At 44.1% G+C, this 24,787-nt stretch overlaps 1 protein-coding gene across 1 annotated transcript in view; it reads right to left on the reverse strand.

Annotated features, from left to right (window-relative positions):
* The window catches only part of LOC137309068 (NACHT, LRR and PYD domains-containing protein 3-like), a 37,911-nt gene extending 13,236 nt beyond the window's left edge, over window positions 1-24,675 (reverse strand). Inside the window, exons 1-6 of the mRNA XM_067977391.1 lie at window positions 24,396-24,675; window positions 11,221-11,316; window positions 8,615-8,781; window positions 8,127-8,298; window positions 7,956-8,021; window positions 1,418-3,155 (exon numbers count right to left, since the gene is read on the reverse strand). Coding sequence (XP_067833492.1) covers window positions 1,418-3,155; window positions 7,956-8,021; window positions 8,127-8,298; window positions 8,615-8,781; window positions 11,221-11,316; window positions 24,396-24,594 — 2,438 coding nt within the window. The 5' untranslated portion in view covers window positions 24,595-24,675. The remainder of the gene's footprint in view (window positions 1-1,417; window positions 3,156-7,955; window positions 8,022-8,126; window positions 8,299-8,614; window positions 8,782-11,220; window positions 11,317-24,395) is intronic.
* Between the last annotated feature and the right edge of the window lie 112 nt (window positions 24,676-24,787).

The following is a 24,787-nucleotide window of genomic DNA, read 5'->3' on the forward strand; positions in this document are numbered from 1 at the left end:
TGACAATGAATCTCACTCTGTCCAACACCCCATATATTCAGGGACTGTCAGTATATGTATTTATTAAATAAAGTGCTGTCTGTGTGAAGCCTTTTAATGACCCTCAGTCCGGTCTCATTCCCTGATGATCAAAATTACCCTCATGGAGGTCAGTGACCGGTCCCGTCATGTTTGGGGAAACTTGTCTCATTTCTGCTGCTCCTCAAATCCCAGATTTTATGGGAATGGGGCGATTTTCCCTGAATTAAATGATAAAGCGGTGATTACGTGTACTTTATGCAGTATTATATTAATCTGTATAATATCTCGGGGTGAGTTATACTGTGAAACGGCGCTAACGGCTGCTGTAAAATCTGTCCCACGGGATTTCATGTGATAAGGAGAGGTTATTCTGTCCTGTTACAAGTTTTAAATGTTTCTTTAGTCCTAGTTTCTTGGGGAGGGGAGTCTCTCACATTGTTCCCCATTAAACCGGCTCTACATTTATTTCAGGTGTAACGGGCCCGACAGTTTTTGGGGAATTTTCTGAAGTTCCATCCCAGAGCAGGTCCTCACACAGGGAGCAGATTATGGGAAATTCCCAGATTCATTGCCCCTGGTTAACCCCAGGAGCCTCCCGGTGTGTGTGAGACCCCACCGCTGGCCGGTGTGTGTCTGTACACCCACAACCCGTTAGATTGGAACCTTTTACCGGCAGATTTTAGTTCCCTAATCCCACTGAATTGTCGGCCTGGATTAATGAGCGAGGGGCCTGACTCCACGACCTGCTGACTCAGAGGCATGAGTGCTGCCAGCTGGGTGAAGAGATGGTGGATGTATTGGAGAGTGTGAAGGGCTGTGTCATTGATGAGTTAAGATAACGTACCGCCGTCCTGCGGGGAAAGCTCAGCCCGCCCACTGACGGTTGACTGCCCGAAAGCTGTGTTTTGCTCTTTGTTACTGAATGTTTGGTGTTTCTGCTTCCCTCTCCAACACACGTTGACAGTCCGGTGACCGTCACTTGCCCCCACACCTCGGTAAGAGGGTGGGATGCTCCGACACACAGACTGCTGCAGTTAGTGTCGGTCGACGTGTCAGTAACAGTGAGAAGGAGCCTCTTCAATGGACATATCTCAGGAAGTGAGAAAAACATCAATCAATACGATGAATTGCAATTAAATTATCAGACTCTTTCAGTGACCTGTATTTACTGATCCGATAAAGACTGTAAAATCCCGACTTGTTCACAAGGATCCATTTTAGATTCTTCAGTCCTGAGGGAATTACGAACCGATGCTCTTATCATTTGTCATCTTTGTGTTCAAACTGCTTCTCTCTGGTTTAACTGAACTGTTTGTTTCCCTTCATTACGGAGCAACAATACAATCCGTGACTGTTCGACAATTGGCCGAACAATAAGAGACAAATAAACAGTTACCTCAACACCTGGCATTTGTGCAGTACGGGTCCCAGCCGCTGGAGTCCTTCACACTGAATGGAGCAGCTCCGGAGATTGAGGTGTTTTATTGTATCACACAGTCCAATGACATGAGACAGAACGGCACAGTCAATCGGGGTCAGTCGCAATTCATTAAATGTAAGTCTTTCCACAGATCCCACTGTGGCCCGAGCCAGTGTTGTATTCTGAGACTCAAACAGGTAGTGGAATGTGTTCAGGAGGTCTCGTTTCCCAGTTTCATTCCATAAGTTTCCAATCTCTCCAACAACCTTCTCCTTCACCCAGTCAATCACTCCACAGATTGTTTGATGAAGAAATGGACCCAGAAACTCCTCCAGGGGCCGAGCTGACCGTGAGGAGGAGAGACCAACAACAAAACGGAGAAATATCTCAAATCGTCCATCTTTCTTGCTGTGGGCTTCACTGAGGAGTTTCCGGATGTGCCCTCGATCTGGAGTCAGGAATTGTGCGAGTGCGGCTACAAACTCTTGGATGGTGAGGTGCGGGAATGTGTAAACCACACTATGGGCAGAATCATCTCTCTCCAAAAGTTCCATCATGAACCCAGACAGGAACTGGGAAGGTTGCAGATTGTACTTGATCAAATCTCCATTTCTAAACACAATCTTCTTCTCGGAGACTCCTGTGAAGGCCATCTCACCGACCTTCAGTAACACATCACGGGGGGATTCAATCTCTCGTCCGTGGTTTTTCAGAATGTTATAAATATAGTAGGAATATAGTTGGGTGATGGTCTTGGGAACTCGCTGCTGTTTCCTGTCTCTTTGTGTGAAGAAGGGACCCAGTGACAGACCGAGGATCCAGCAGTAGGAAGGGTTGTAACACATGGTGTACAGGATCTCGTTCTCCTCCACATGTTTGAAAACAGCTGCTGCCACCGCCTGATCTTCAAAAAACTTGTTGAAATAGTCCTTCCGTTCTTCACCAACAAATCCCAGGATTTCAGCCCAGACACTGATCTCAGCCTTTTCCAATAAATGTAATGCAGTGGGGCGGCTGGTCACGAGCACTGAACATCCTGGGAGCAGCTTGTGCTGTATTAAACTGTACACAATGTCGGACACTTCACACTGGTCTTCAGGATCTGTGCACATGTAATCAGCCTCTGTATTTATCCGATTGTTATCAAAATCGATACTGTCCTTGAATTCATCTAAACCATCGAATATAAACAGTAATCCCTTTGGGTTCTTCCAGAGCTCTCCCAGAATATTCCTCAAGTAAGGATAGAAAATTAGTATCAAGTTCCACAAGTTTATACGACAGTTCAGAGCATTTAACTCACGGAATTTAAAACTGAAAACAAATTGAAAGTGTGGGTATATTTTCCCAGTGGCCCAGTCATAAACAATCTTTTGTACCATTGTTGTTTTTCCAATCCCCGCGACTCCGCTCACTGCTGCTGAACTCCCAGATTTGGATTTTCTCTGGGAAAAACTGCTCTGGAACAATTGATCAGTTCGGATTTTTTCCAGTTCTCTGCGGAGATGTTTCTTTCTCCACTCTTCATGGTCTCGTCCTCTTGCCAGCAGTTCATGTTCTACTAGTGTCCGATCTCGAACAGTAGAAATGACCGTTAGCTCAGTGTATAGATTGACCAGCTGGAAAATCTTAACCTTCTCCTTTATTAGGATCGTGTTCACTCTCAGTGTTTCAGTTTGGACCCGGAGTGTTTCCTTGTGTTTCTGTTGAACATCTTCAATTAGAACAGACAGAAAGTGGTTCTCAATGTTAGTTGCATTGACATAAAAACAAATTCTCAATCTCACTTTACTATTCAGTAAAATGTTGCGAGATTGAATTCACAGCTTCAATAGAGGTGCGAGCAGGAAATTAAACTCAGTTCCTGAAAAGCTCGTTTGAAAGTGAATCACGGCGGAGAAAAGTTTCAAATCCTCACTTGATTCTAATATTTACTGAACATGGAGATTTCGATGAAGGTGATATTTTCCCTCTGATGATTAATACTATCAGTCCTGCCCTGTACTATGGACATCACAATACAAATCCAAACGTGATTCTGGTGTACGAAACTTGAAGTTCCAGTGGAATAATTTATGAAACTGTCAGTGTTGCTGACCCTCTGCGGAAATGGGAAATAGGTTATAGTGTGCATTGGGAGAGGGACAGACTGTGAATGGGCATAAGTTCCACTGTTATAGTATCAGACCTCAGGCAGTTTATCTGGGATATTTTATGTACTGGGAGAGGGACAGACTGTGAATGGACAGAAGTCCCACTGTTATTCTATCAGACCTCGGGCAGGTTATTCTGGGATATTGTGGGCACTGGGAGAGGGACAGACTGTGAATGGACAGAAGTTCCACTGTTATTCTATCAGACCTCGGGCAGGTTATCTGGGATATTGTGGGCATTGGGAGAGGGACAGTTTGTGAATAGTCAGAAGTTCCACTGTTAGTGTATCAGGTCCTGGACAGGTTACCTGGGGTATTGTGGGAACTGGGAGAGGGACAGTTTGTGAATAGACAGAAGTTCCACTGTTAGTGTATCAGGTCATGGAAAGGTTACCTGGGGTATTGTGGGCACTTGTAGTCACTGGAGGAATATTATTGCAAGTGTGAAGCCACGGAGAGGAATAAGACGATGACAGAAGTTAAACTGCTATTGTTTCAGGACTGGTGCAGGTTATCTGGGGTGTTGTGTGTATTGGGAGAAGGTTAGATTGAATAGGCAGGATTTAAGTTGCTGTTGATTCAGGACTGGTGCAGGTTATCTGGGGTGTTGTGTGTATTGGGAGAAGATTAGATTGAATAGGCAGGAGTTAAGTTGCTGTTGATTCAGGACTGGTGCAGGTTATCTGGGGTGTTGTGTGTATTGGGAGAAGGTTAGATTGAATAGGCAGGAGTTAAGTTGCTGTTGATTCAGGACTGGTGCAGGTTATCTGGGGTGTTGTGTGTATTGGGAGAAGGTTAGATTGAATAGGCAGGAGTTAAGTTGCTATTGATTCAGGACTCGGGCAAGTTATCTGGGGTGTTGTGTGTATTGGGAGAAGGTTAGATTGAATAGGCAGGAGTTAAGTTGCTGTTGATTCAGGACTGGTGCAGGTTATCTGGGGTGTTGTGTGTATTGGGAGAAGGTTAGATTGAATAGGCAGGAGTTAAGTTGCTATTGATTCAGGACTGGTGCAGGTTATCTGGGGTGTTGTGTGTATTGGGAGAAGATTAGATTGAATAGGCAGGAGTTAAGATGCTGTTGATTCAGGACTGGTGCAGGTTATCTGGGGTGTTGTGTGTATTGGGAGAAGGTTCGATTGAATAGACAGGAGTTAAGTTGCTGTTGATTCAGGACTGGTGCAGGTTATCTGGGGTGTTGTGTGTATTGGGAGAAGGTTAGATTGAATAGGCAGGAGTTAAGTTGCTGTTGATTCAGGACTGGTGCAGGTTATCTGGGGTGTTGTGTGTATTGGGAGAAGATTAGATTGAATAGGCAGGAGTTAAGATGCTGTTGATTCAGGACTGGTGCAGGTTATCTGGGGTGTTGTGTGTATTGGGAGAAGGTTAGATTGAATAGGCAGGAGTTAAGTTGCTGTTGATTCAGGACTGGTGCACGTTATCTGGGGTGTTGTGTGTATTGGGAGAAGGTTAGATTGAATAGGCAGGAGTTAAGTTGCTGTTGATTCAGGACTGGTGCAGGTTATCTGGGGTGTTGTGTGTATTGGGAGAAGGTTAGATTGAATGGGCAGGAGTTAAGTTGCTGTTGATTCAGGACTGGTGCAGGTTATCTGGGGTGTTGTGTGTATTGGGAGAAGATTAGAATGAATAGGCAGGAGTTAAGTTGCTGTTGATTCAGGACTGGTGCAGGTTATCTGGGGTGTTGTGTGTATTGGGAGAAGGTTAGATTGAATAGGCAGGAGTTAAGTTGCTGTTGATTCAGGACTCGGGCAGGTTATCTGGGGTGTTGTGTGTATTGGGAGAAGATTAGATTGAATAGACAGGAGTTAAGTTGCTGTTGATTCAGGACTCGGGCAGGTTATCTGGGGTATTACGTACATTTCTACAATCACTTTTTCACAGGTAATGATTATTGCCATTCTGTAGTTACAGAGGGGAATCAGAATGATGATGGAAGGTACTCGGACTTTAGGTTGAGGGAGTGGTGAGAGGGTTTTGTGTATTATGTTTGTGCAAGCGAATTCAGGATTGAAATATTTCAATGGAATTCCCAACATTAGTAAGAACATAAGAAATAGAAGCAGGTGTAGGCCATACGGCCCCTCGAGCCTCCGCCGCCATTCATTAAGGTCATGGTTGATCTACCTTAAATCCACTTGCCTACCCTGTCCACATATACATTGATTCCCTTAGTGTCCAAAAATCTATCGATCTCAGTCTTGAATATACTCAACAGAAACAGGAAACAGGCTCACAATCAACAAAATTAATAACGGGGAAGGGAAATCAGGGTAATTTTCTCACCCAAGGGTCCAGAGAGCCTGGCAAGGACATTAAAGGGGCAGTGTAAGTGGGGTCAAGAGGCAATTGAACGTGTTTCTGTGGGTACACTGAGAGGAGGGGTAGGTCGGGTCATCTCTCGAACAGGGACAAGCATCTTTGGGCCAAATGGCCTTTTCCTGTCTCTAATCATTCTCCTGTTATATTGTGTTTCAGAAATTGCGAACATTTTTTCAGCCGTTTTACACCAACAACAAATGTGCTTTTATAACAGTCCTGTCATATCACCGATTAGAATTAAAAATACTACTGCCCACATCACTCAGTTTAATGTTAGAGCAGAAAAGATTCACAGTTCATTTCAACTGTTTTCCCAGTAATTATACTCCGTTGTTTCATTTTGGTCTGAATTTCATACAATGCAGGTTTGGGAAATTACATTGGATCTAAACACCTCTGAGTTAAAGGGCTATTTTTTGAGCAGAATAAGGTTCTCTCTTTCACTGCCATTAGGAGGCTAGCCCATAACTTCCGAATTACCCTGAACATTGTCTTTCCCTCACATTTCTCCACGGATTAATGATCTATTGTGTGAACATCTGTACATCTTCTCAGATCAGATCGAACACTTTGACGTCTGTGAAATGATAACATTTTTAACATTTTGCATTTCTCACCTCTTTCCCCACAGGTGATTGTGAGCAGATTTCTAGTGGCGCAGATAAACCGTGACGTCTGGCTCAAAGCACTGCTCATTAATTGTGAGCCCAAAGCATCTGTGGGGCACATTGGAGTTGTGTGTGGGGATTCATAGTATATCAGGATCCTACCAGGTGTGTGTGGGTATTCACAGTGTATCAGGATCCTGCCAGGTGTGTGTGGGTATTCACAGTGTATCAGGATCCTGCCAGGTGTGTGTGGGTATTCACAGTGTATCGGGATCCTGCCAGGTGTGTATGGGGATTCACAGTGAATCAGGATCTTGTCTGGTGGTGTCTGGGGTATCACAGTGTATTAGGATCCCTCGAGATGTGTATGGGGATTCACAGTTCATCAGGATCCTGCCAGGTGTGTATGGGGATTCACAGTGTATCGGGATCCTGCGAGGTGTGTATGGGGATTGTGGTGTCATTGGTGTCAGAGCATGGTACATTGGCGAGACCATGCAGACGCTGCGACAACGGATGAACGGACACCGCGCAACAATCGCCAAACAGGAGGGTTCCCTCCCAGTCGGGGAACACTTCAGCAGTCAAGGACATTCATCCACCGACCTTCGGGTAAGCGTACTCCAAGGCGGCCTTCGAGACACACGACAACGCAAAATCGTCGAACAGAAATTGATAGCCAAGTTCCGCACCCATGAGGACGGCCTCAACCGGGATCTTGGGTTCATGTCACGCTACACGTTACCCCACCAGCGAACAAATGTTATCTGTTTTTAATATAACGGGTCAGTTGCTGTCTTTTCTATGTTTCTACCTCTCTATCTCTGTTTTTTTTTGTTGTTTTTTTTTGGTGATTTGTATATTCTGAGACCTGGCAGGTAACACCTGTCTGTCTGCACACTGATTGCCTTGGCAACGGGCAGTTGAAAAAACTGTCTGTAATCACCAAGCATTGTTCTGTGAATTATAAATGCGATTTCATTTCGAGGATTTCATTTCGTTCACCTGAGGAAGGAGGAAGCCTCCGAAAGCTTGTGAATTTAAAATAAAATTGCTGGACTATAACTTGGAGTTGTAAAATTGTTTACAATTGTATGGGGATTCACAGTGTATCGGGATCCTGCCAGGAGTGTATGGGGATTTAACAAGTGATAGCGATCAGCAGCCTGATAAAGTGAAAAAATGCAAACTCCGCATATTTACAGGATGTGTCAAAAATCTTGTCAATTGTAACTTGAATCTACGCAGAATAGTTGAGTATTGATGTCGAATCCAAACGAGGTTAATTTCTGTTCCCTCCACCTTTTGAACTTCTGATTCCCAGATTGTGACAATCTCTAAACAAAAGTCTACAGTCAAACATTCCGATTCTCAGAAGTGAAATAAATGGTTTGAAATCTCCACTTCATCACTTACCTTTCAGGTGACTGGGTATTTCAGATAAACCTCGTCCGATGTTCATATAATCAAATGGATCAGGACCTGTTTAAATCAATTAGATTTCATGAAATCAGATCTGTGTAATATAACAGTAAATTCTGCAATGTTTCAGTCTGAAATTGAATTCAGTGTGTGATTTTACTGTACCAAGTTCCTGCATCTCTTTCAGTATTTTGTCCAACTTTGGTACCGCATGGTGCATTTTCACAAAGGATTCCCACATCACCCTTCGGGCCCGAGAGCCTTTCTCCATCACCAGATTTAGGAGAAGTTTGGAACTGTCCGCCCTGTTTCCCTTCTCCACGATATCAACGACTTTCTGCGAAGAATAATAATAAATATATTGGTACCTCCTTTTCGCATTTCCACAGAAACTGTTTCCCTTTTGTTTTCAGTCCACACAAGAGTTATACCCGAACCGTTCCCCTGTCCTTTGTACAGACACCGACCGATCCACTGGGTATTTTCAACTCTTCGTATCATTGTATCAGATTCACTGTATTTTCAGTTTGACCCATTTCTTTCTTACTTGGCCTGTTTCTGTTCTTTAAAATTCTGTGTTTCCACGATCTGATATCCTGTTAATTCTGTGATGTTTAAATAATCCAAACTCATTCTGTGTCCCTCCCACTTACCCGATGTTCCTGTCCACTGAAATGCCCCTCGTATGTTAACAATGAGCTGACTCCGTCCACCACTTCTTCAATCGCCTGTTCCAGTCTGTCCCGGTAGAATTTCGTCAACTGGAACAGCAGGTAATCGTCGCACTTTGTCAGGAACTCAGTGATTGCAGTGTTCGGATCTGTGAACAAAAATGGAGAAAACTAAACACATTATCGACTTTCTATCCGGGCGGCTACATTTCCTCTTATAACAAACAGCTGAAGCCTCCTGTGTGGCACATTATCAAACACCTTCTGAAAACCCATATACACCGCATGTGCTACATTCCATCGATCTATAGAGTCACCTCTCGACAAAGCTGTATTAAATTTGTCAAATACGACTTGTCTGCAGCGAATCAGTTCCAGCCTCCCCTGATCATCCCCTATATCTCTAAATGTTCACTAATTCGACCTGGAATTGCAGAGTCGAGGAGTTTGCCCACTGCTGACGGAGACTAATTGGTCTCCAGTTACCCGTTGACCCTCTCTCCCTATTTTATCAGAGACATTACTTGTGACTCCTTCAGTCCACCTGGATATTTTTAATAACACATGAGGATTGAGAAATTGTGACCAGAGCCCCTCCTATCTCCTCTTTGAATTCCTTTAACAGCCTCGGGTGTGTTATCTCTGGGCCCAGTGATTTATCCACCTCGGCGATGTTTCTCTGATTCAAATCCTCTCTACAGTTATCTCTAACTCTGGGCCCACATCCTCCTCTCGTACACCAACATTTTCACTTCCATTTTTAGAAACTAAAGGAAATATTTTTTATCTCCCCTAAACTTCATCCACAACCAGTTTCCCCCAGTTCCCCCTCTATCTCACCTCCACTGCTTGTTGGCCTGCAAAACCCACTGAAAATTGTGCTATTTCCCTTCCTATTGCTTAACTGCGTTCATACGGATTCTCTCTCAACATAACTCCATGGAACATCCTAAAGTTCGAAACCTCTCCTTCTCTCTCTTCTCCTTTAACACGCTCCTTAAAACCTACCTCTTTGCCCAAGCTTTTGGTCACCCGTCCTAATATCTCCTTATTTGACTCGGTGTCAAATTTTGTTTGATAATCGCACCTTTGACGCACCCTGTATCGTTTTACTACATTGAAGGCGCTATATAAATACAAGTTGTTTTTGTTCTCATTCTGTCTTAGAACCTTTTATTAATACTGGTGTCCAGAGCTATTTTTCTCTCCCCTCAAAATGTTTTAATCAGAAAAATTTCGCTCTGAGTCCTGTGAAAACTCAGGCCCTGTCTCACAGATACTCGATCACATCTCTTATACTTCTGACTTTCCGAATATGTTTGGAACGATTTGTATATTCCCAGACATAACACACAATCCCAACTCTCGATTTTTTGGAATGTTGACCAGTTTGCGTTTATTTGCTTTTCTTTTTAATACCAAGTGACTTTATCTCTCTATTTCAAAACCACCTTCATTTTTTCCTGCTAATAACTTTTCAATATTTCATACATCTTCTGTTCTGCTCCAACAGTTTTATTAATTCCACTCTCTAGTCTCAGAACATGAGTTTTCCCACCCTCCAGTCATATGAGCTGAAACCCTCCCACTGCTCCATTCACCCAGTCTGTAAAACCATTGTAGGTCAGTTCAGACCGTGAACGTCCCTTCCCTTCTCCCTGAACTGACTCTAGTCCCCAAGACCATGAACCCTTCCCTCCTGCTCCATTCACCCAGTCTGTAAAACCATTGTTGGTCGGTTCAGACCGTGACCGTCCCTTCCCTTCTCCCTGAACTCACTCTCGTCCCCAAGACCGTGAACCCTTCCCTCCTGCTCCATTCACTCAGTCTACAAAACCATTGTTGGTCGGTTCAGATTGTGACCGTCCCTTCCCTTCTGCCTGAACTCACTCTAGTCCCCAAGACCGTGAACACTTCCCTCCTGCTCCAGCCCTGCAGCCACACATTGATCTGCTTCATATTTCACCCCATAAGCGGCCCAGTGGAAAACAATCCGGAGATCACCAACTCTAAGCCTTGTTTTTTTAGTCCAGTGCTAAGTCTCAATATGCCCTCTATAAACGTATTTCTATCCGTGTTATTAGTTCCGACCATGGCTATTCTCTGCTCTCCTTCCCTTCCCAGAGATGGTCCCACCCGTTCCAGGATGTTCTTCCCTTTGACACCAGGGAGATAACTTACTATTCGGGACCTCCTCAGGGCTACAGAAGAGTCTGTCTATTCCCCTCACTATAGAATCTCCCACAACTATCACTCTCCTATTCCTGTGTCCCACCTGCCTCTCACCCCCTGCCCAACTCGGGGTTCCCTGTTCCCTGGTCTCTCACTGTTGCTCAGGAAGACCATCCTCTGAATCACTGTCTCTATCCACCTTACAGTCCCCAACACCAGGTATCAATTGGACATTTCCAGTACTCAGGAGATCCCTCCACCTGTGACTGCACTGTCCCTCTAGATGGTCACTCACATCCCTCTCGGTACTCAGTATCTGTGCTGTTCCCTCTTCCTGTGTGAGCTGAGGTTCCTGCTCGTGATCTGGACCCTTTGACAGGACAGAAATTATATTTTGATGAATTTTCTGAACCTACCTGAGCCCATTCTCATTCTTTTTGATGATGTTGGATCTTCTCCCCTGTTTGAACCTTCAGCCATGGTGGTGACAGACGTTCCCAGATTCTGATGCTCTGTAATAAATATAATATTAATAAAGGGTTAAACAGAAATATAAAAATCAGCAGGAGAACGTTGCCTTGTTAAACATGATACCAAGTCCGTGCTCTCCCATCAGTACAACAGCTGTTAAGCTCTGGGATCGAGCATTTCCCGAGTGTTATGACCAACGCTCCACGTCAGGTGTGATACACACAGCTGCTCAGTGAAATTCAGTGACTCCCGCTGATCTCCACAACCCACTTCCAGTCGGGCTCCCGTCGGCCGAGACTCTGCACTGGGAGCAGCCATTGGTAACATTTACTCACACAGTGCAGGCCAGCACGAGCCTTATTCCTGAGGTAATGAATATTCTGGAAGGAAATATGGAGAGGGTGAACGTTGATGAATTAAATGATCCTTCACTCAGTTTTACATTGTGACGGTATTGTATCATTTTATTCACAGATGTGTTTAATATTTTTGATTTGCTGAGTTTTGTTTATAAATCCTGGTACTTTATGAATATGATATCGATCCACCAACATAATATAGAGCTGGGTGTGAAACCACTGGTCTCCATGGGCAGTGACATTGTCTGTGTGTTCATGGAAATGTGTCCTGGTTATGCTTGTAATAGAATAATTTTACCATTTTTCTGATAGTATCAGCACCTGACTAATGAGCACTGCAGAAGGAGAGGAGAGTTACCACTGTTCTAATATTAACACTAATGAGCACTGCAGGAGGTGAGGAGATTTACCACTGTTCTAATATTAACACTTATGAGCACTGTAGGAGGTGAGGAGATTTACCACTGTTCTAATATTAACACGAATGAGCACTGTAGGAGGTGAGATTTATCACTGTTCTAATATTAACACGAATGAGCACCATAGGATGTGAGGAGATTTAGCACTGTTCGAAAATTAACACCAATGAGCACTGCAGTAGGTGAGGAGATTTACCACTGTTTGAATATTAACACTAATGAGCACTGTCGGAGGTGAGGAGATTTACCAATATTCTAATATTAACACGACTGAGCACTATAGGAGGTGCGGAGATTTACCACTGTTCTAATATTAACACTCATGAGCACTGTCAGAGGTGCGGAGATTTACCACTGTTCGAATATTAACACTAATGAGCACTGTCAGAGGTGAGATTTATCACTGTTCTAATATTAACACTAATGAGCACCATAGGAGGTGAGGAGATTTACCAATATTCTAATATTAACACTAATGAGCACTGTAGGAGGTGAGGAGATTTACCACTGTTCTAATATTAACACTAATGAGCACTGTAGGAGGTGAGGAGATTTATCAATATTCTAATATTAACACTAATGAGCACTGGCGGAGGTGAGGAGATTTACCACTGTTCGAATATTAACACAAATGAGCACTGTAGGAGGTGAGGAGATTTACCACTGTTCTAACATTTACACTAATGAGCACTGTAGGAGGTGAGGAGATTTACCACTGTTCTAATATTAACACGAATGAGCTCTGTCGGAGGTGAGGAGATTTACCACTGTTCGAATATTAACACCAATGAGCACTGTAGGAGGTGAGGAGATTTACCACTGTTCTAACATTTACACTAATGAGCACTGTAGGAGGTGAGGAGATTTACCACTGTTCTAATATTAACACGAATGAGCTCTGTCGGAGGTGAGGAGATTTACCAATATTCTAATATTAACACTAATGAGAACTGTTGGAGGTGAGGAGATTCACCACTCTTCTAGTATTAACACGAATGAGCACTGCAGGAGGTGAGGAGATTTACCACTGTTCTAATATTAACACCAATGAGCACTGTCGAAGGTGAGGAGATTTACCAATATTCTAATATTAACACAAAAGAGCACCGTCGGAGGTGAGGAGATTTACAAATATTCTAATATTAACACAAATGTGCACTGTCGGAGGTGAGGAGATTTACCACTGTTCTAATATTAACACTAATGAGCACTGTCGGAGGTGAGGAGATTTACCACTGTTCGAATATTATCACTAATGAGCACTGTCGGAGGTGAGGAGATTTACCACTGTTCTAATATTAACACTAATGAGCACTGTCGGAGGTGAGGAGATTTCCCACTGTTCTAATATTAACAATAATGATCACTGCAGGAGTTGATGAGATTTACCACTGTTCGAATATTAACACTAATGAGCACTGCAGGAGGTGATGGATTTACCACTGTTCGAATATTAACACGAATGAGCACTGTTGGAGGTGAGGAGATTTACCACTGTTCTAATATTAACACTTATGAGCACTGCAGGAGGTGATGGATTTACCACTGTTTGAATATTAACACGAATGAGCACTGTCGGAAGTGAAGAGATTTACCACTGTTCTAATTTTTACACTAATGAGCACTGCAGGAGGTGAGGAGATTTACCACTGTTCTAATATTAACACTAATGAGCACTGTCGGAGGTGAGGAGATTTACCACTGTTCTAATATTAACGCTAATGAGCACTGTCGGAGGAGAGAAGATTTACCACTGTTCTAATATTAACAAGAATGAGCACTGTAGGAGGTGAGGAGATTTACCACTGTTCTAAGATTAACACTAATGAGCACTGGAGGAGGTGAGGAGATTTACCACTGTTCTAATATTAACACTAATGAGCACTGTAGGAGGTGAGGAGATTTATCACTGTTCTAACATTTACACTGATGAGCACTATAGGAGGTGAGGAGATTTACCACTGTTGTAATATTAACACGAATGAGCACTGTCGGAGATGAGGAGATTTACCACTGTTCCAAAATTAACACTAATGTGCACTGAAGGAGTGAGGAGATTTACCACTGTTCCAATATTAACACTGATGAGCACTGTCGGAGGTGAGGAGATTTACCAATATTCTAATATTAACACTGATGAGCACTGTTGGAGGTGAGATTTATCACTGTTCTAATATTAACACTAATGAGCACTGCAGGAGGTGAGGAGATTTACCACTGTTCTAATATTAACACTAATGAGCACTGTAGGAGGTGAAGAGATTTACCACTGTTCTAATATTAACACCAATGAGCACTGTAGGAGGTGAGGAGATTTACCACTGTTCTAACATTTACACTAATGAGCAGTGTAGGAGGTGAGGAGATTTACCACTGTTCTAATATTAACACGAATGAGCACTGTCGGAGATGAGGAGATTTACCACTGTTCTAATATTTACACTAATGAGCACTGGAGGAGGTGAGGAGATTTACCAATATTCTAATGTTAACACTTATGAGCACTGTCGGAGGTGAGGGGATTTACCACTGTTTGAATATTCACACTAATGAGCACTGTAGGAGGTGAGGATATTTACCACTGTTCCATTATTACCACTAATGAGCACTGTAGGAGTTGAGTAGATTTACCACTGTTCTAATATTAACACTAATGAGCACTGTAGGAGGTGAGGAGATTTACCACTGTTCTAATATTTACACTAATGAGCACTGTAGGAGGTGAGGAGATTTACCACTGTTCTAATATTTACACTAATGAGCACTGTAGGAGGTGAGGAGATTTACCAATGTTCTAATATTTACACTAATGAGCACTGTAGGAGGTGAGGAGATTTACCACTGATCTAATTATAACACTAATGAGCCCTGCAGGACGTGAGGAGATTTACCACTGTTCCAATATTAACACTAATGAACACGGTAGGAGGTGAGGAGAATTACCACTGTTCTAATATTAACACGAATGAGCACTGTAGGAGGTGAGGAGATTTACCACTGTTCCAATATTAACACTAATGAGCACTGTAGGAGGTGAGGAGATTTACCACTGTTCTAATATTAACACTAATGAGCACTGTAGGAGGTGAGATTTATCACTGTTCTAATATTAACACTAATGAGCACCATCGGAGGTGAGGAGATTTACCACTGTTCTAAGATTAACACTTATGAGCACTGTAGGAGGTGAGGAGATTTACAAATATTCTAATATTAACACTAATGAGAACTATAGGAGGTGAGGAGATTTACCACTGTTTGAATATTAACACTAATGAGCACTGTCGGAGGTGAGGAGATTTACCAATATTCTAATATTAACACTAATGAGCACTGTAGGAGGTGAGGAGATTTACCACTGTTACAATATTAACACTAATGAGCACTGTCGGATGTGAGGAGATTTACCACTGTTCTAATATTAACACTAATGAGCACTGTAGGTGGTGAGGAGATTTACCAATATTCTAATATTAACACTAATGAGCACTGTCGGAGGTGAGGAGATTTAGCACTGTTCTCATATGAACACCAATGAGCACTGTAGGAGGTGCGGAGATTTACCACTGTTCTAATATTAACACGAATGAGCACTGCAGGAGGTGAGGAGATTTACCACTGTTCTAATATTAACGCTAATGATCACTGTAGGAGGTGAGGAGATTTACCAATATTCTAATATTAGCACTGATGAGCACTGTAGGAGGTGAGGGGATTTACCACTGTTTGAATATTAACACTAATGAGCACTGTCGGAGGTGAGGAGATTTACCACTGTTCTCATATTAACACGAATGAGCACTGTAGGAGGTGAGCAGATTTACCACTGTTCTAATATTAACACGAATGAGCACTGCAGGAGGTGAGGAGATTTACCACTTTTCTAATATTAACGCTAATGATCACTGTAGGAGGTGGGGAGATTTACCAATATTCTAATATTAACACTGATGAGCAGTGTTGGAGGTGAGGAGATTTACCACTGTTCCAATATTAACACTAATGAGCACTGTAGGAGGTGAGGAGATTTACCACTGTTCCAATATTAACACTAATGAGCACTGTAGGAGGTGAGGAGATTTACCATATTCTAAGATTAACACTAATGAGCACAGCAGGAGGTGAGGAGATTCATCACTGTTCTAATATTAACATGATGTGGAGATGCCGGTGATGGACTGGGGTTGACAATTGTAAACAATTTTACAACACCAAGTTATAGTCCAGCATTTTTATTTGAAATTCACAAGCTTTCGGAGGCTTCCTCCTTCCTCAGGTGAACGTGGAAATGAAATCCTCGCATTTATAAATCACAGAACAATGCTTGGTGATTTCAGACAGTGTTTTCAACTGCCCGTTGCCAAGGCAATCAGTCTGCAGACAGACAGACAGGTGTTATCTGCAGATCCCCCGAATATACAAACCACTAAAAAAAAAGAGAGGCAGAAACATCGAAAATACAGCAAATGACCCGTTGTATTAAAAACAGATAACATTTGTTCGCTGGTGGGTTAACGTGTTGCGTGACATGAACCCAAGATCCCGGTTGAGGCCGTCCTCATGGGTGCGGAATTTGGCTATCAATTTCTGCTCGACGATTTTGCGTTGTCGTGTGTGTCGAAGGCCGCCTTGGAGTACGCTTACCCGAAGGTCGGTGGATGAATGTCCTTGACTGCTGAAGTGTTCCCCGACTGGGAGGGAACCCTCCTGTTTGGCGATTGTTGCGCGGTGTCTGTTCATCCGTTGTCGCAGTGTCTGCATGGTCTCGCCAATGTACCATGCTCTGGGGCATCCTTTCCTGCAACGTATGAGGTGGACAACGTTGGCCGAGTCACAGGAGTATGAACCATGTACCTGGTGGGTGATGTCCTCTCGTGTGATGGTGGTATCTGTGTCGATGATCTGGCATGTCTTGCAGAGGTTACCGTGGCAGGGTTGTGTGGTGTCATGGACGCTGTTCTCCTGAAAACTGGGTAATTTGCTGCGAACGATGGTCTGTTTGAGGTTGGGTGGCTGTTTAAAGGCGAGTAGTGGAGGTGTGGGGATGGCCATAGCGAGGTGTTCGTCGTCATTGACGACATGTTGAAGGCTGCGGAGAACATGGCGTAGTTTCTCCGCTCCAGGGAAGTACTGGACGACAAAGGGTACTCTGTTAGTTGCGTCCCGTGTTGGTCTCCTGAGGAGGTCGATGCGATTTTTCGCTGTAGCCCGTCGGAACTGTCGATCGTTCAGTCGAGCGTCATATCCCGTTCTTACGAGGGCGTCTTTCAGCGTATGTAGGTGTCTATCGCGTTCCTCCTCGTCTGAGCAGACCCTGTGTATTCGCAGGGCCTATCCATAGGGGATGACCTCTTTGACGTGGTTAGGGTGGAAGCTGGAAAAGTGGAGCTTCGTGAGGTTGTCTGTGGGCTTGCGGTAGAGTGAGGTGCTGAGGTGCCCGTCTTTGATGGAGATTCATGTGTCCAAGAAAGAAACTGATTCTGAGGAGTAGTCCATGGTGAGCTTGATGGTGGGATGGAACTTGTTGATGTTATCATCTAGTCTCTTTAGTGATTCCTTGCAGTGGGTCCATAGAAAGAAAATGTCGTCGATGTATCTGGTGTATAGTGTTGGTTGGAGGTCCTGTGCAGTGAAGAAGTCGTGCTCGAACTTGTGCATTAAAATGTTGGCATATTGGGGTGCGAATTTGGTCCCCATGGCTGTTCTGTGTGTTTGGGTAAAGAACTGGTTATCGAAGGTGAAGACATTGTGATCCAGGATGAAGCGGATGAGTTGTAGGATGGCGTCTGGAGATTGGCTGTTGTTTGTGTTGAGTATTGATGCTGTCGCAGCGATGCCGTCATCGTGGGGGACACTGGTGTAGAGTGCCGAGACGTCCATCGTGGTGAGAAGTGTTCCTGGTTCAACTGGTCCGTGGGTACTGAGTTTTTGTAGGAAGTCTGTAGTGTCGCGACAGAAGCTGGGAGGTCCCTGTACGATGGGTTTCAGGATGCTCTCGATGTATCCAGAGATGTTCTCACACAGGGTTCCGTTGCCTGATACGATAGGACGTCCGGGTGTGTTGGCTTTGTGTATCTTTGGGAGGCAGTAGAAGTCTCCCACGCGGGGAGTATGTGGGATGAGAGTGCGTAGGATGCTTTGAAGGTCTGGATCGAAGGTCTTGATCAGTTTGTTGAGCTGGTTGGTGTGTTCTTTGGTTGGATCTGCGGGTAACCGTCTGTAGTGTTCCTGGTTGTCCAGTTGTCGGTATGTTTCTTTGCAATAGTCCGTTCTGTTCTGTATGACGATGGCTCCTCCTTTGTCCGCTGGTTTGATGACGATGTTGCGGTTGGTCTTGAGAGCGTTGATGGCGTTGCGTTGTGCTCGGGTGACATTCTGGACTGTCTTCTGAGTGCGGCTGATGAAGGAGGAAGCCTCCGAAAGCTTGTGAATTTCAAATAAAATTGCTGGACTATAACTTGGTGTTGTAAAATTGTTTACAACTAATATTAACACTAATGGTTACTTTAGGAAGTGAGGAGATTTACCACTGTTCTCATATTAACAATAATGAGCACTGCAGGAGGTGAGGAGATTTACCACTGTTCTGATATTAACACTAATGAACACTGTGGGAGGTGAGGAGATTTACCACTGTTCTAATATTAACACTAATAAGCACTGTAGGAGGTGAGGAGATTTACCACTGTTCTAATATTTACACTAATGAGCAGTGTAGGAGGTGAGGAGATTTACCACTGTTCTAATATTAACACTAATGAGCACTGTAGGAGGTGAGGAGATTTACCACTGTTCTAATATTTACACTAATGAGCAGTGTAGGAGGTGAGGAGATTTACCACTGTTCTAATATTAACACTAATGAGCACTGTAGGAGGTGAGGAGATTTACCACTGTTCTGATATTAACATTATTGAGCTCTGTAGGATGTGAGGAGATTTACCACTGTTCTAATATTAACACTAATGAGCACTGTAGGAGGTGAGGAGATTTACCACTGTTCTAATATTAACACTAATGAGCACTGTAGGAGGTGAGGAGATTTACCACTGTTCTGATATTAACATTATTGAGCTCTGTAGGATGTGAGGAGATTTACCACTGTTCTAATATTAACACTAATGAGCACTGTGGGAGGTGAGGAGATTTACCACTGTTCTAATATTAACACTAATGAGCACTGTAGGAGGTGAGGAGATTTACCAATATTCTAATATTAACACTAATTAGCACTGTCGGAGTTGAGGAGATTTACCACCGTTCGAATATTAACACTAATGAGCACTGTCGGAGGTGAGGAGATTTACCACTGTTCTCATATTAACACGAATGAGCACTGTAGGAGGTGAGCAGATTTACCACTGTTCTAATATTAACACGAATGAGCACTGCAGGAGGTGAGGAGATTTACCACTTTTCTAATATTAACGCTAATGATCACTGTAGGAGGTGGGGAGATTTACCAATATTCTAATATTAACACTGATGAGCAGTGTTGGAGGTGAGGAGATTTACCACTGTTCCAATATTAACACTAATGAGCACTGTAGGAGGTGAGGAGATTTACCACTGTTCCAATATTAACACTCATGAGCACTGTAGGAGGTGAGGAGATTTACCATATTCTAAGATTAACACTAATGAGCACAGCAGGAGGTGAGGAGATTTATCACTGTTCTAATATTAACATGATGTGGAGATGCCGGTGATGGACTGGGGTTGACAATTGTAAACAATTTTACAACACCAAGTTATAGTCCAGCATTTTTATTTGAAATTCACAAGCTTTCGGAGGCTTCCTCCTTCCTCAGGTGAACGTGGAAATGAAATCCTCGCATTTATAAATCACAGAACAATGCTTGGTGATTACAGACAGTGTTTTCAACTGCCCGTTGCCAAGGCAATCAGTCTGCAGACAGACAGACAGGTGTTATCTGCAGATCCCCCGAATATACAAACCACTAAAAAAAAAGAGAGGCAGAAACATCGAAAATACAGCAAATGACCCGTTGTATTAAAAACAGATAACATTTGTTCGCTGGTGGGTTAACGTGTTGCGTGACATGAACCCAAGATCCCGGTTGAGGCCGTCCTCATGGATGCGGAATTTGGCTATAAATTTCTGCTCGACGATTTTGCGTTGTCGTGTGTCTCGAAGGCCGCCTTGGAGTACGCTTACCCGAAGGTCGGTGGATGAATGTCCATGACTGCTGAAGTGTTCCCCGACTGGGAGGGAACCCTCCTGTTTGGCGATTGTTGCGCGGTGTCTGTTCATCCGTTGTCGCAGTGTCTGCATGGTCTCGCCAATGTACCATGCTCTGGGGCATCCTTTCCTGCAACGTATGAGGTGGACAACGTTGGCCGAGTCACAGGAGTATGAACCATGTACCTGGTGGGTGATGTCCTCTCGTGTGATGGTGGTATCTGTGTCGATGATCTGGCATGTCTTGCAGAGGTTACCGTGGCAGGGTTGTGTGGTGTCATGGACGCTGTTCTCCTGAAAGCTAGGTAATTTGCTGCGAACGATGGTCTGTTTGAGGTTGGGTGGCTGTTTAAAGGCGAGTAGTGGAGGTGTGGGGATGGCCATAGCGAGGTGTTCGTCGTCATTGACGACATGTTGAAGGCTGCGGAGAACATGGTGTAGTTTCTCCGCTCCAGGGAAGTACTGGACGACAAAGGGTACTCTGTTAGTTGCGTCCCGTGTTGGTCTCCTGAGGAGGTCGATGCGATTTTTCGCTGTAGCCCGTCGGAACTGTCGATCGTTCAGTCGAGCGTCATATCCCGTTCTTACGAGGGCGTCTTTCAGCGTCTGTAGGTGTCCATCGCGTTCCTCCTCGTCTGAGCAGACCCTGTGTATTCGCAGGGCCTATCCATAGGGGATGACCTCTTTGACGTGGTTAGGGTGGAAGCTGGAAAAGTGGAGCTTCGTGAGGTTGTCTGTGGGCTTGCGGTAGAGTGAGGTGCTGAGGTGCCCGTCTTTGATGGAGATTCATGTGTCCAAGAAAGAAACTGATTCTGAGGAGTAGTCCATGGTGAGCTTCATGGTGGGATGGAACTTGTTGATGTTATCATCTAGTCTCTTTAGTGATTCCTCGCAGTGGGTCCATAGAAAGAAAATGTCGTCGATGTATCTGGTGTATAGTGTTGGTTGGAGGTCTTGTGCAGTGAAGAAGTCGTGCTCGAACTTGTGCATTAAAATGTTGGCATATTGGGGTGCGAATTTGGTCCCCATGGCTGTTCTGTGTGTTTGGGTAAAGAACTGGTTATCGAAGGTGAAGACATTGTGATCCAGGATGAAGCGGATGAGTTGTAGGATGGCGTCTGGAGATTGGCTGTTGTTTGTGTTGAGTATTGATGCTGTCGCAGCGATGCCGTCATCGTGGGGGATACTGGTGTAGAGTGCCGAGACGTCCATCGTGGTGAGAAGTGTTCCTGGTTCAACTGGTCCGTGGGTACTGAGTTTTTGTAGGAAGTCTGTAGTGTCACGACAGAAGCTGGGAGGTCCCTGTACGATGGGTTTCAGGATGCTCTCGATGTATCCAGAGATGTTCTCACACAGGGTTCCGTTGCCTGATACGATAGGACGTCCGGGTGTGTTCGCTTTGTGTATCTTTGGGAGGCAGTAGAAGTCTCCCACGCGGGGAGTACGTGGGATGAGTGTGCGTAGGATGCTTTGAAGGTCTGGATCGAAGGTCTTGATCAGTTTGTTGAGCTGGTGGGTGTGTTCTTTGGTTGGATCTGCGGGTAACCGTCTGTAGTGTTCCTGGTTGTCCAGTTGTCGGTATGCTTCTTTGCAATAGTCCGTTCTGTTCTGTATGACGATGGCTCCTCCTTTGTCCGCTGGTTTGATGACGATGTTGCCGTTGGTCTTGAGAGCGTTGATGGCGTTGCGTTGTGCTCGGGTGACATTCTGGACTGTCTTCTGAGTGCGGCTGATGAAGGAGGAAGCCTCCGAAAGCTTGTGAATTTCAAATAAAATTGCTGGACTATAACTTGGTGTTGCAAAATTGTTTACAACTAATATTAACACTAATGGTTACTTTAGGAAGTGAGGAGATTTACCACTGTTCTCATATTAACAATAATGAGCACTGCAGGAGGTGAGGATATTTACCACTGTTCTAATATTTACACTAATGAGCAGTGTAGGAGGTGAGGAGATTTACCACTGTTCTAATATTAACACTAATGAGCACTGTAGGAGGTGCGGAGATTTACCATTGTTCTAATATTAACACTAATGAGCACTGTAGGAGGTGAGGAGATTTACCACTGTTCTGATATTAACATTATTGAGCTCTGTAGGATGTGAGGAGATTTACCACTGTTCTAATATTAACACTAATGAGCACTGTAGGAGGTGAGGAGATTTACCAATATTCTAATATTAACACTAATTAGCACTGTCGGAGTTGAGGAGATTTACCACCGTTCGAATATTAACACTAATGAGCACTGTAGGAGGTGAGGAGATTTACCACTGTTCCAATATTAACACTGATGAGCACTGCAGGAGGTTAGGAGATTTACCACTGCTCTAATATTAACACTAATGAGCAGTGCAGGAGGTGAGGAGATTTACCACTGTTCTAATATTAACACTAATGAGCACTGTAGGAGGTGAGGAGATTTACCACTGTTCTAATATTAACACTAATGGTTACTTTAGGAAGTGAGGAGATTTACCACTGTTCTGATATTAACACTAATGAGCACTGTAGGAGGTGAGGAGATTTACCACTGTTCTAATATTAACACTAATGAGCACCGTAGGAGGTGAGGAGATTTACCACTATTCTAATATTAACACTATTGTATAATATTATGAATCATGTAACTTTAAACATTTAGGTCATGCACAGTATTTATTTTCAGAATGTCTCCAGGGATCTTACAATCTCATAAATGTTCAAGTGGTAGATTTGACTGTTTTTATCTAATCATCTGTGTGTGTGACTCGCTGTTGTGTATGTGTCTCATGAATGTGCGTCCAATCAAACTATCAGTCAGTGTACTTTCCTTTCCCCACTGTGGAAATGTAAAAGTGAATAGGTTTCGGATCAGTAATTCACCATCACCGAATCCCCCACCGTCAACATCCTGGGGGTCACCATTTACCAGAAACTTAACTGGACCAGCCATATAAATGCTGCAGCTGCAAGTGCAGGTCAGAAGCTGGGTATTCTGCGGCGAGTGACTCACCTCCTGACTGCACAAAGCCTTTCCATCATACTATTTGTACTCCTCCGCTCCATTCCGGACAGTATTAATAATCTCGAGCTTCATTACTCACACTATTAATGCTCCTCCGCTCCATTCCTGACAATATTTATAATCCCGGGCTTCATTACTCATACCATTAGCACTCCTCCGCTCTATTCCTGACAGTATTAATAATCCCGAGCTTCATTGCTCACACTATTAATGCTCCTCCGCTCCATTCCTGACAGTATTAATAATCCCGGGCTTCATTACTCATACCATTAGCACTCCTCCGCTCCATTCCTGACAGTATTAATAATCCCGAGCTTCATTACTCATACTATTAATGCTCCTCCGCTCCATTCCTGACAGTATTAATAATCCAGAGCTTCATTACTCATACTATTAATGCTCCTCCGCTCCATTCCTGACAGTATTAATAATCCCGAGATTCATTACTCATACTATTAATGCTCCTCCGCTCCATTCCTGACAGTATTAATAATCGCAGGCTTCATTACCCACTATTAATGCTCCTCCGCTCCATTCCTGACAGTATTAATAATCCCAGGTTTCATTACTCACTACTAATGCTCCTCCGCTCCATTCCTGACAGTATTAATATTCCCGGGCTTCATTACTCACATTATTACGACTCCTCCGCTCCATTCCTGACAGTATTAATATTCCCGGGCGTCATTACTCACATTATTACTACCCCTCCGCTCCATTCCTGACAGTATTAATATTCCCGGGCTTCATTACTCACATTATTACTACTCCTCCGCTCCATTCCTGACAGTATTAATATTCCCGGGCTTCATTACTCACGTTATTACTACTCCTCCGCTCCATTCCTGACAGTATTAATATTCCTGGGCTTCATTACTCACATTATTACTACTCCTCCGCTCCATTCCTGACAGTATTAATAATCCCGGGCTTCATTATTCACATTATTACTACTCCTCCGCTCCATTCCTGACAGTATTAATATTCCCGGGCTTCTTTATTCACATTATTACTGCTCCTCCGCTCCATTCCTGACAGTATTAATATTCCCGGGCTTCTTTGCTCACATTATTACTACTCCTCCGCTCCATTCCTGCCAGTATTATTACTCCCTGTTCCCACACCCACCTTCTGCTGGGTCCGCGGCCAGCGCCGAAGGCGGACTCTCAGTCCGCCCGTCCCGCTCCTCCTCCTCCTCTCCTTCCACCATCACCCCCGGGCCCTTCAACCGCCGCTCCTGATCCTGATCCTCGCCGCCCTCCACGGCCGCCGCCTGCCGCTCATCCTTCTTCTTCTTCTTCCTCTTCCTCAACCTCCACCGCCACATTACCGACTCTCGGGCGGACGCGCTCTCCCAACAAGTGCCCCCCACCGTGCGTCTGCAAAAGCGTCAGTGCGCCTGCGTCAAACGCAGCCCCGCCCCGCCCGTCGCCCCTGACAACCAGGCGGTGAGTGACAGCGCCGCCCCGCCCACTCCAACACCACGGCAGCTGATTGGTTGGTTGACTGACTGACAGGAA

The sequence above is a fragment of the Heptranchias perlo genome, unplaced genomic scaffold (assembly GCF_035084215.1).
Source record: "Heptranchias perlo isolate sHepPer1 unplaced genomic scaffold, sHepPer1.hap1 HAP1_SCAFFOLD_147, whole genome shotgun sequence".
NCBI classification, from domain to species: Eukaryota; Metazoa; Chordata; class Chondrichthyes; order Hexanchiformes; family Hexanchidae; genus Heptranchias; species Heptranchias perlo.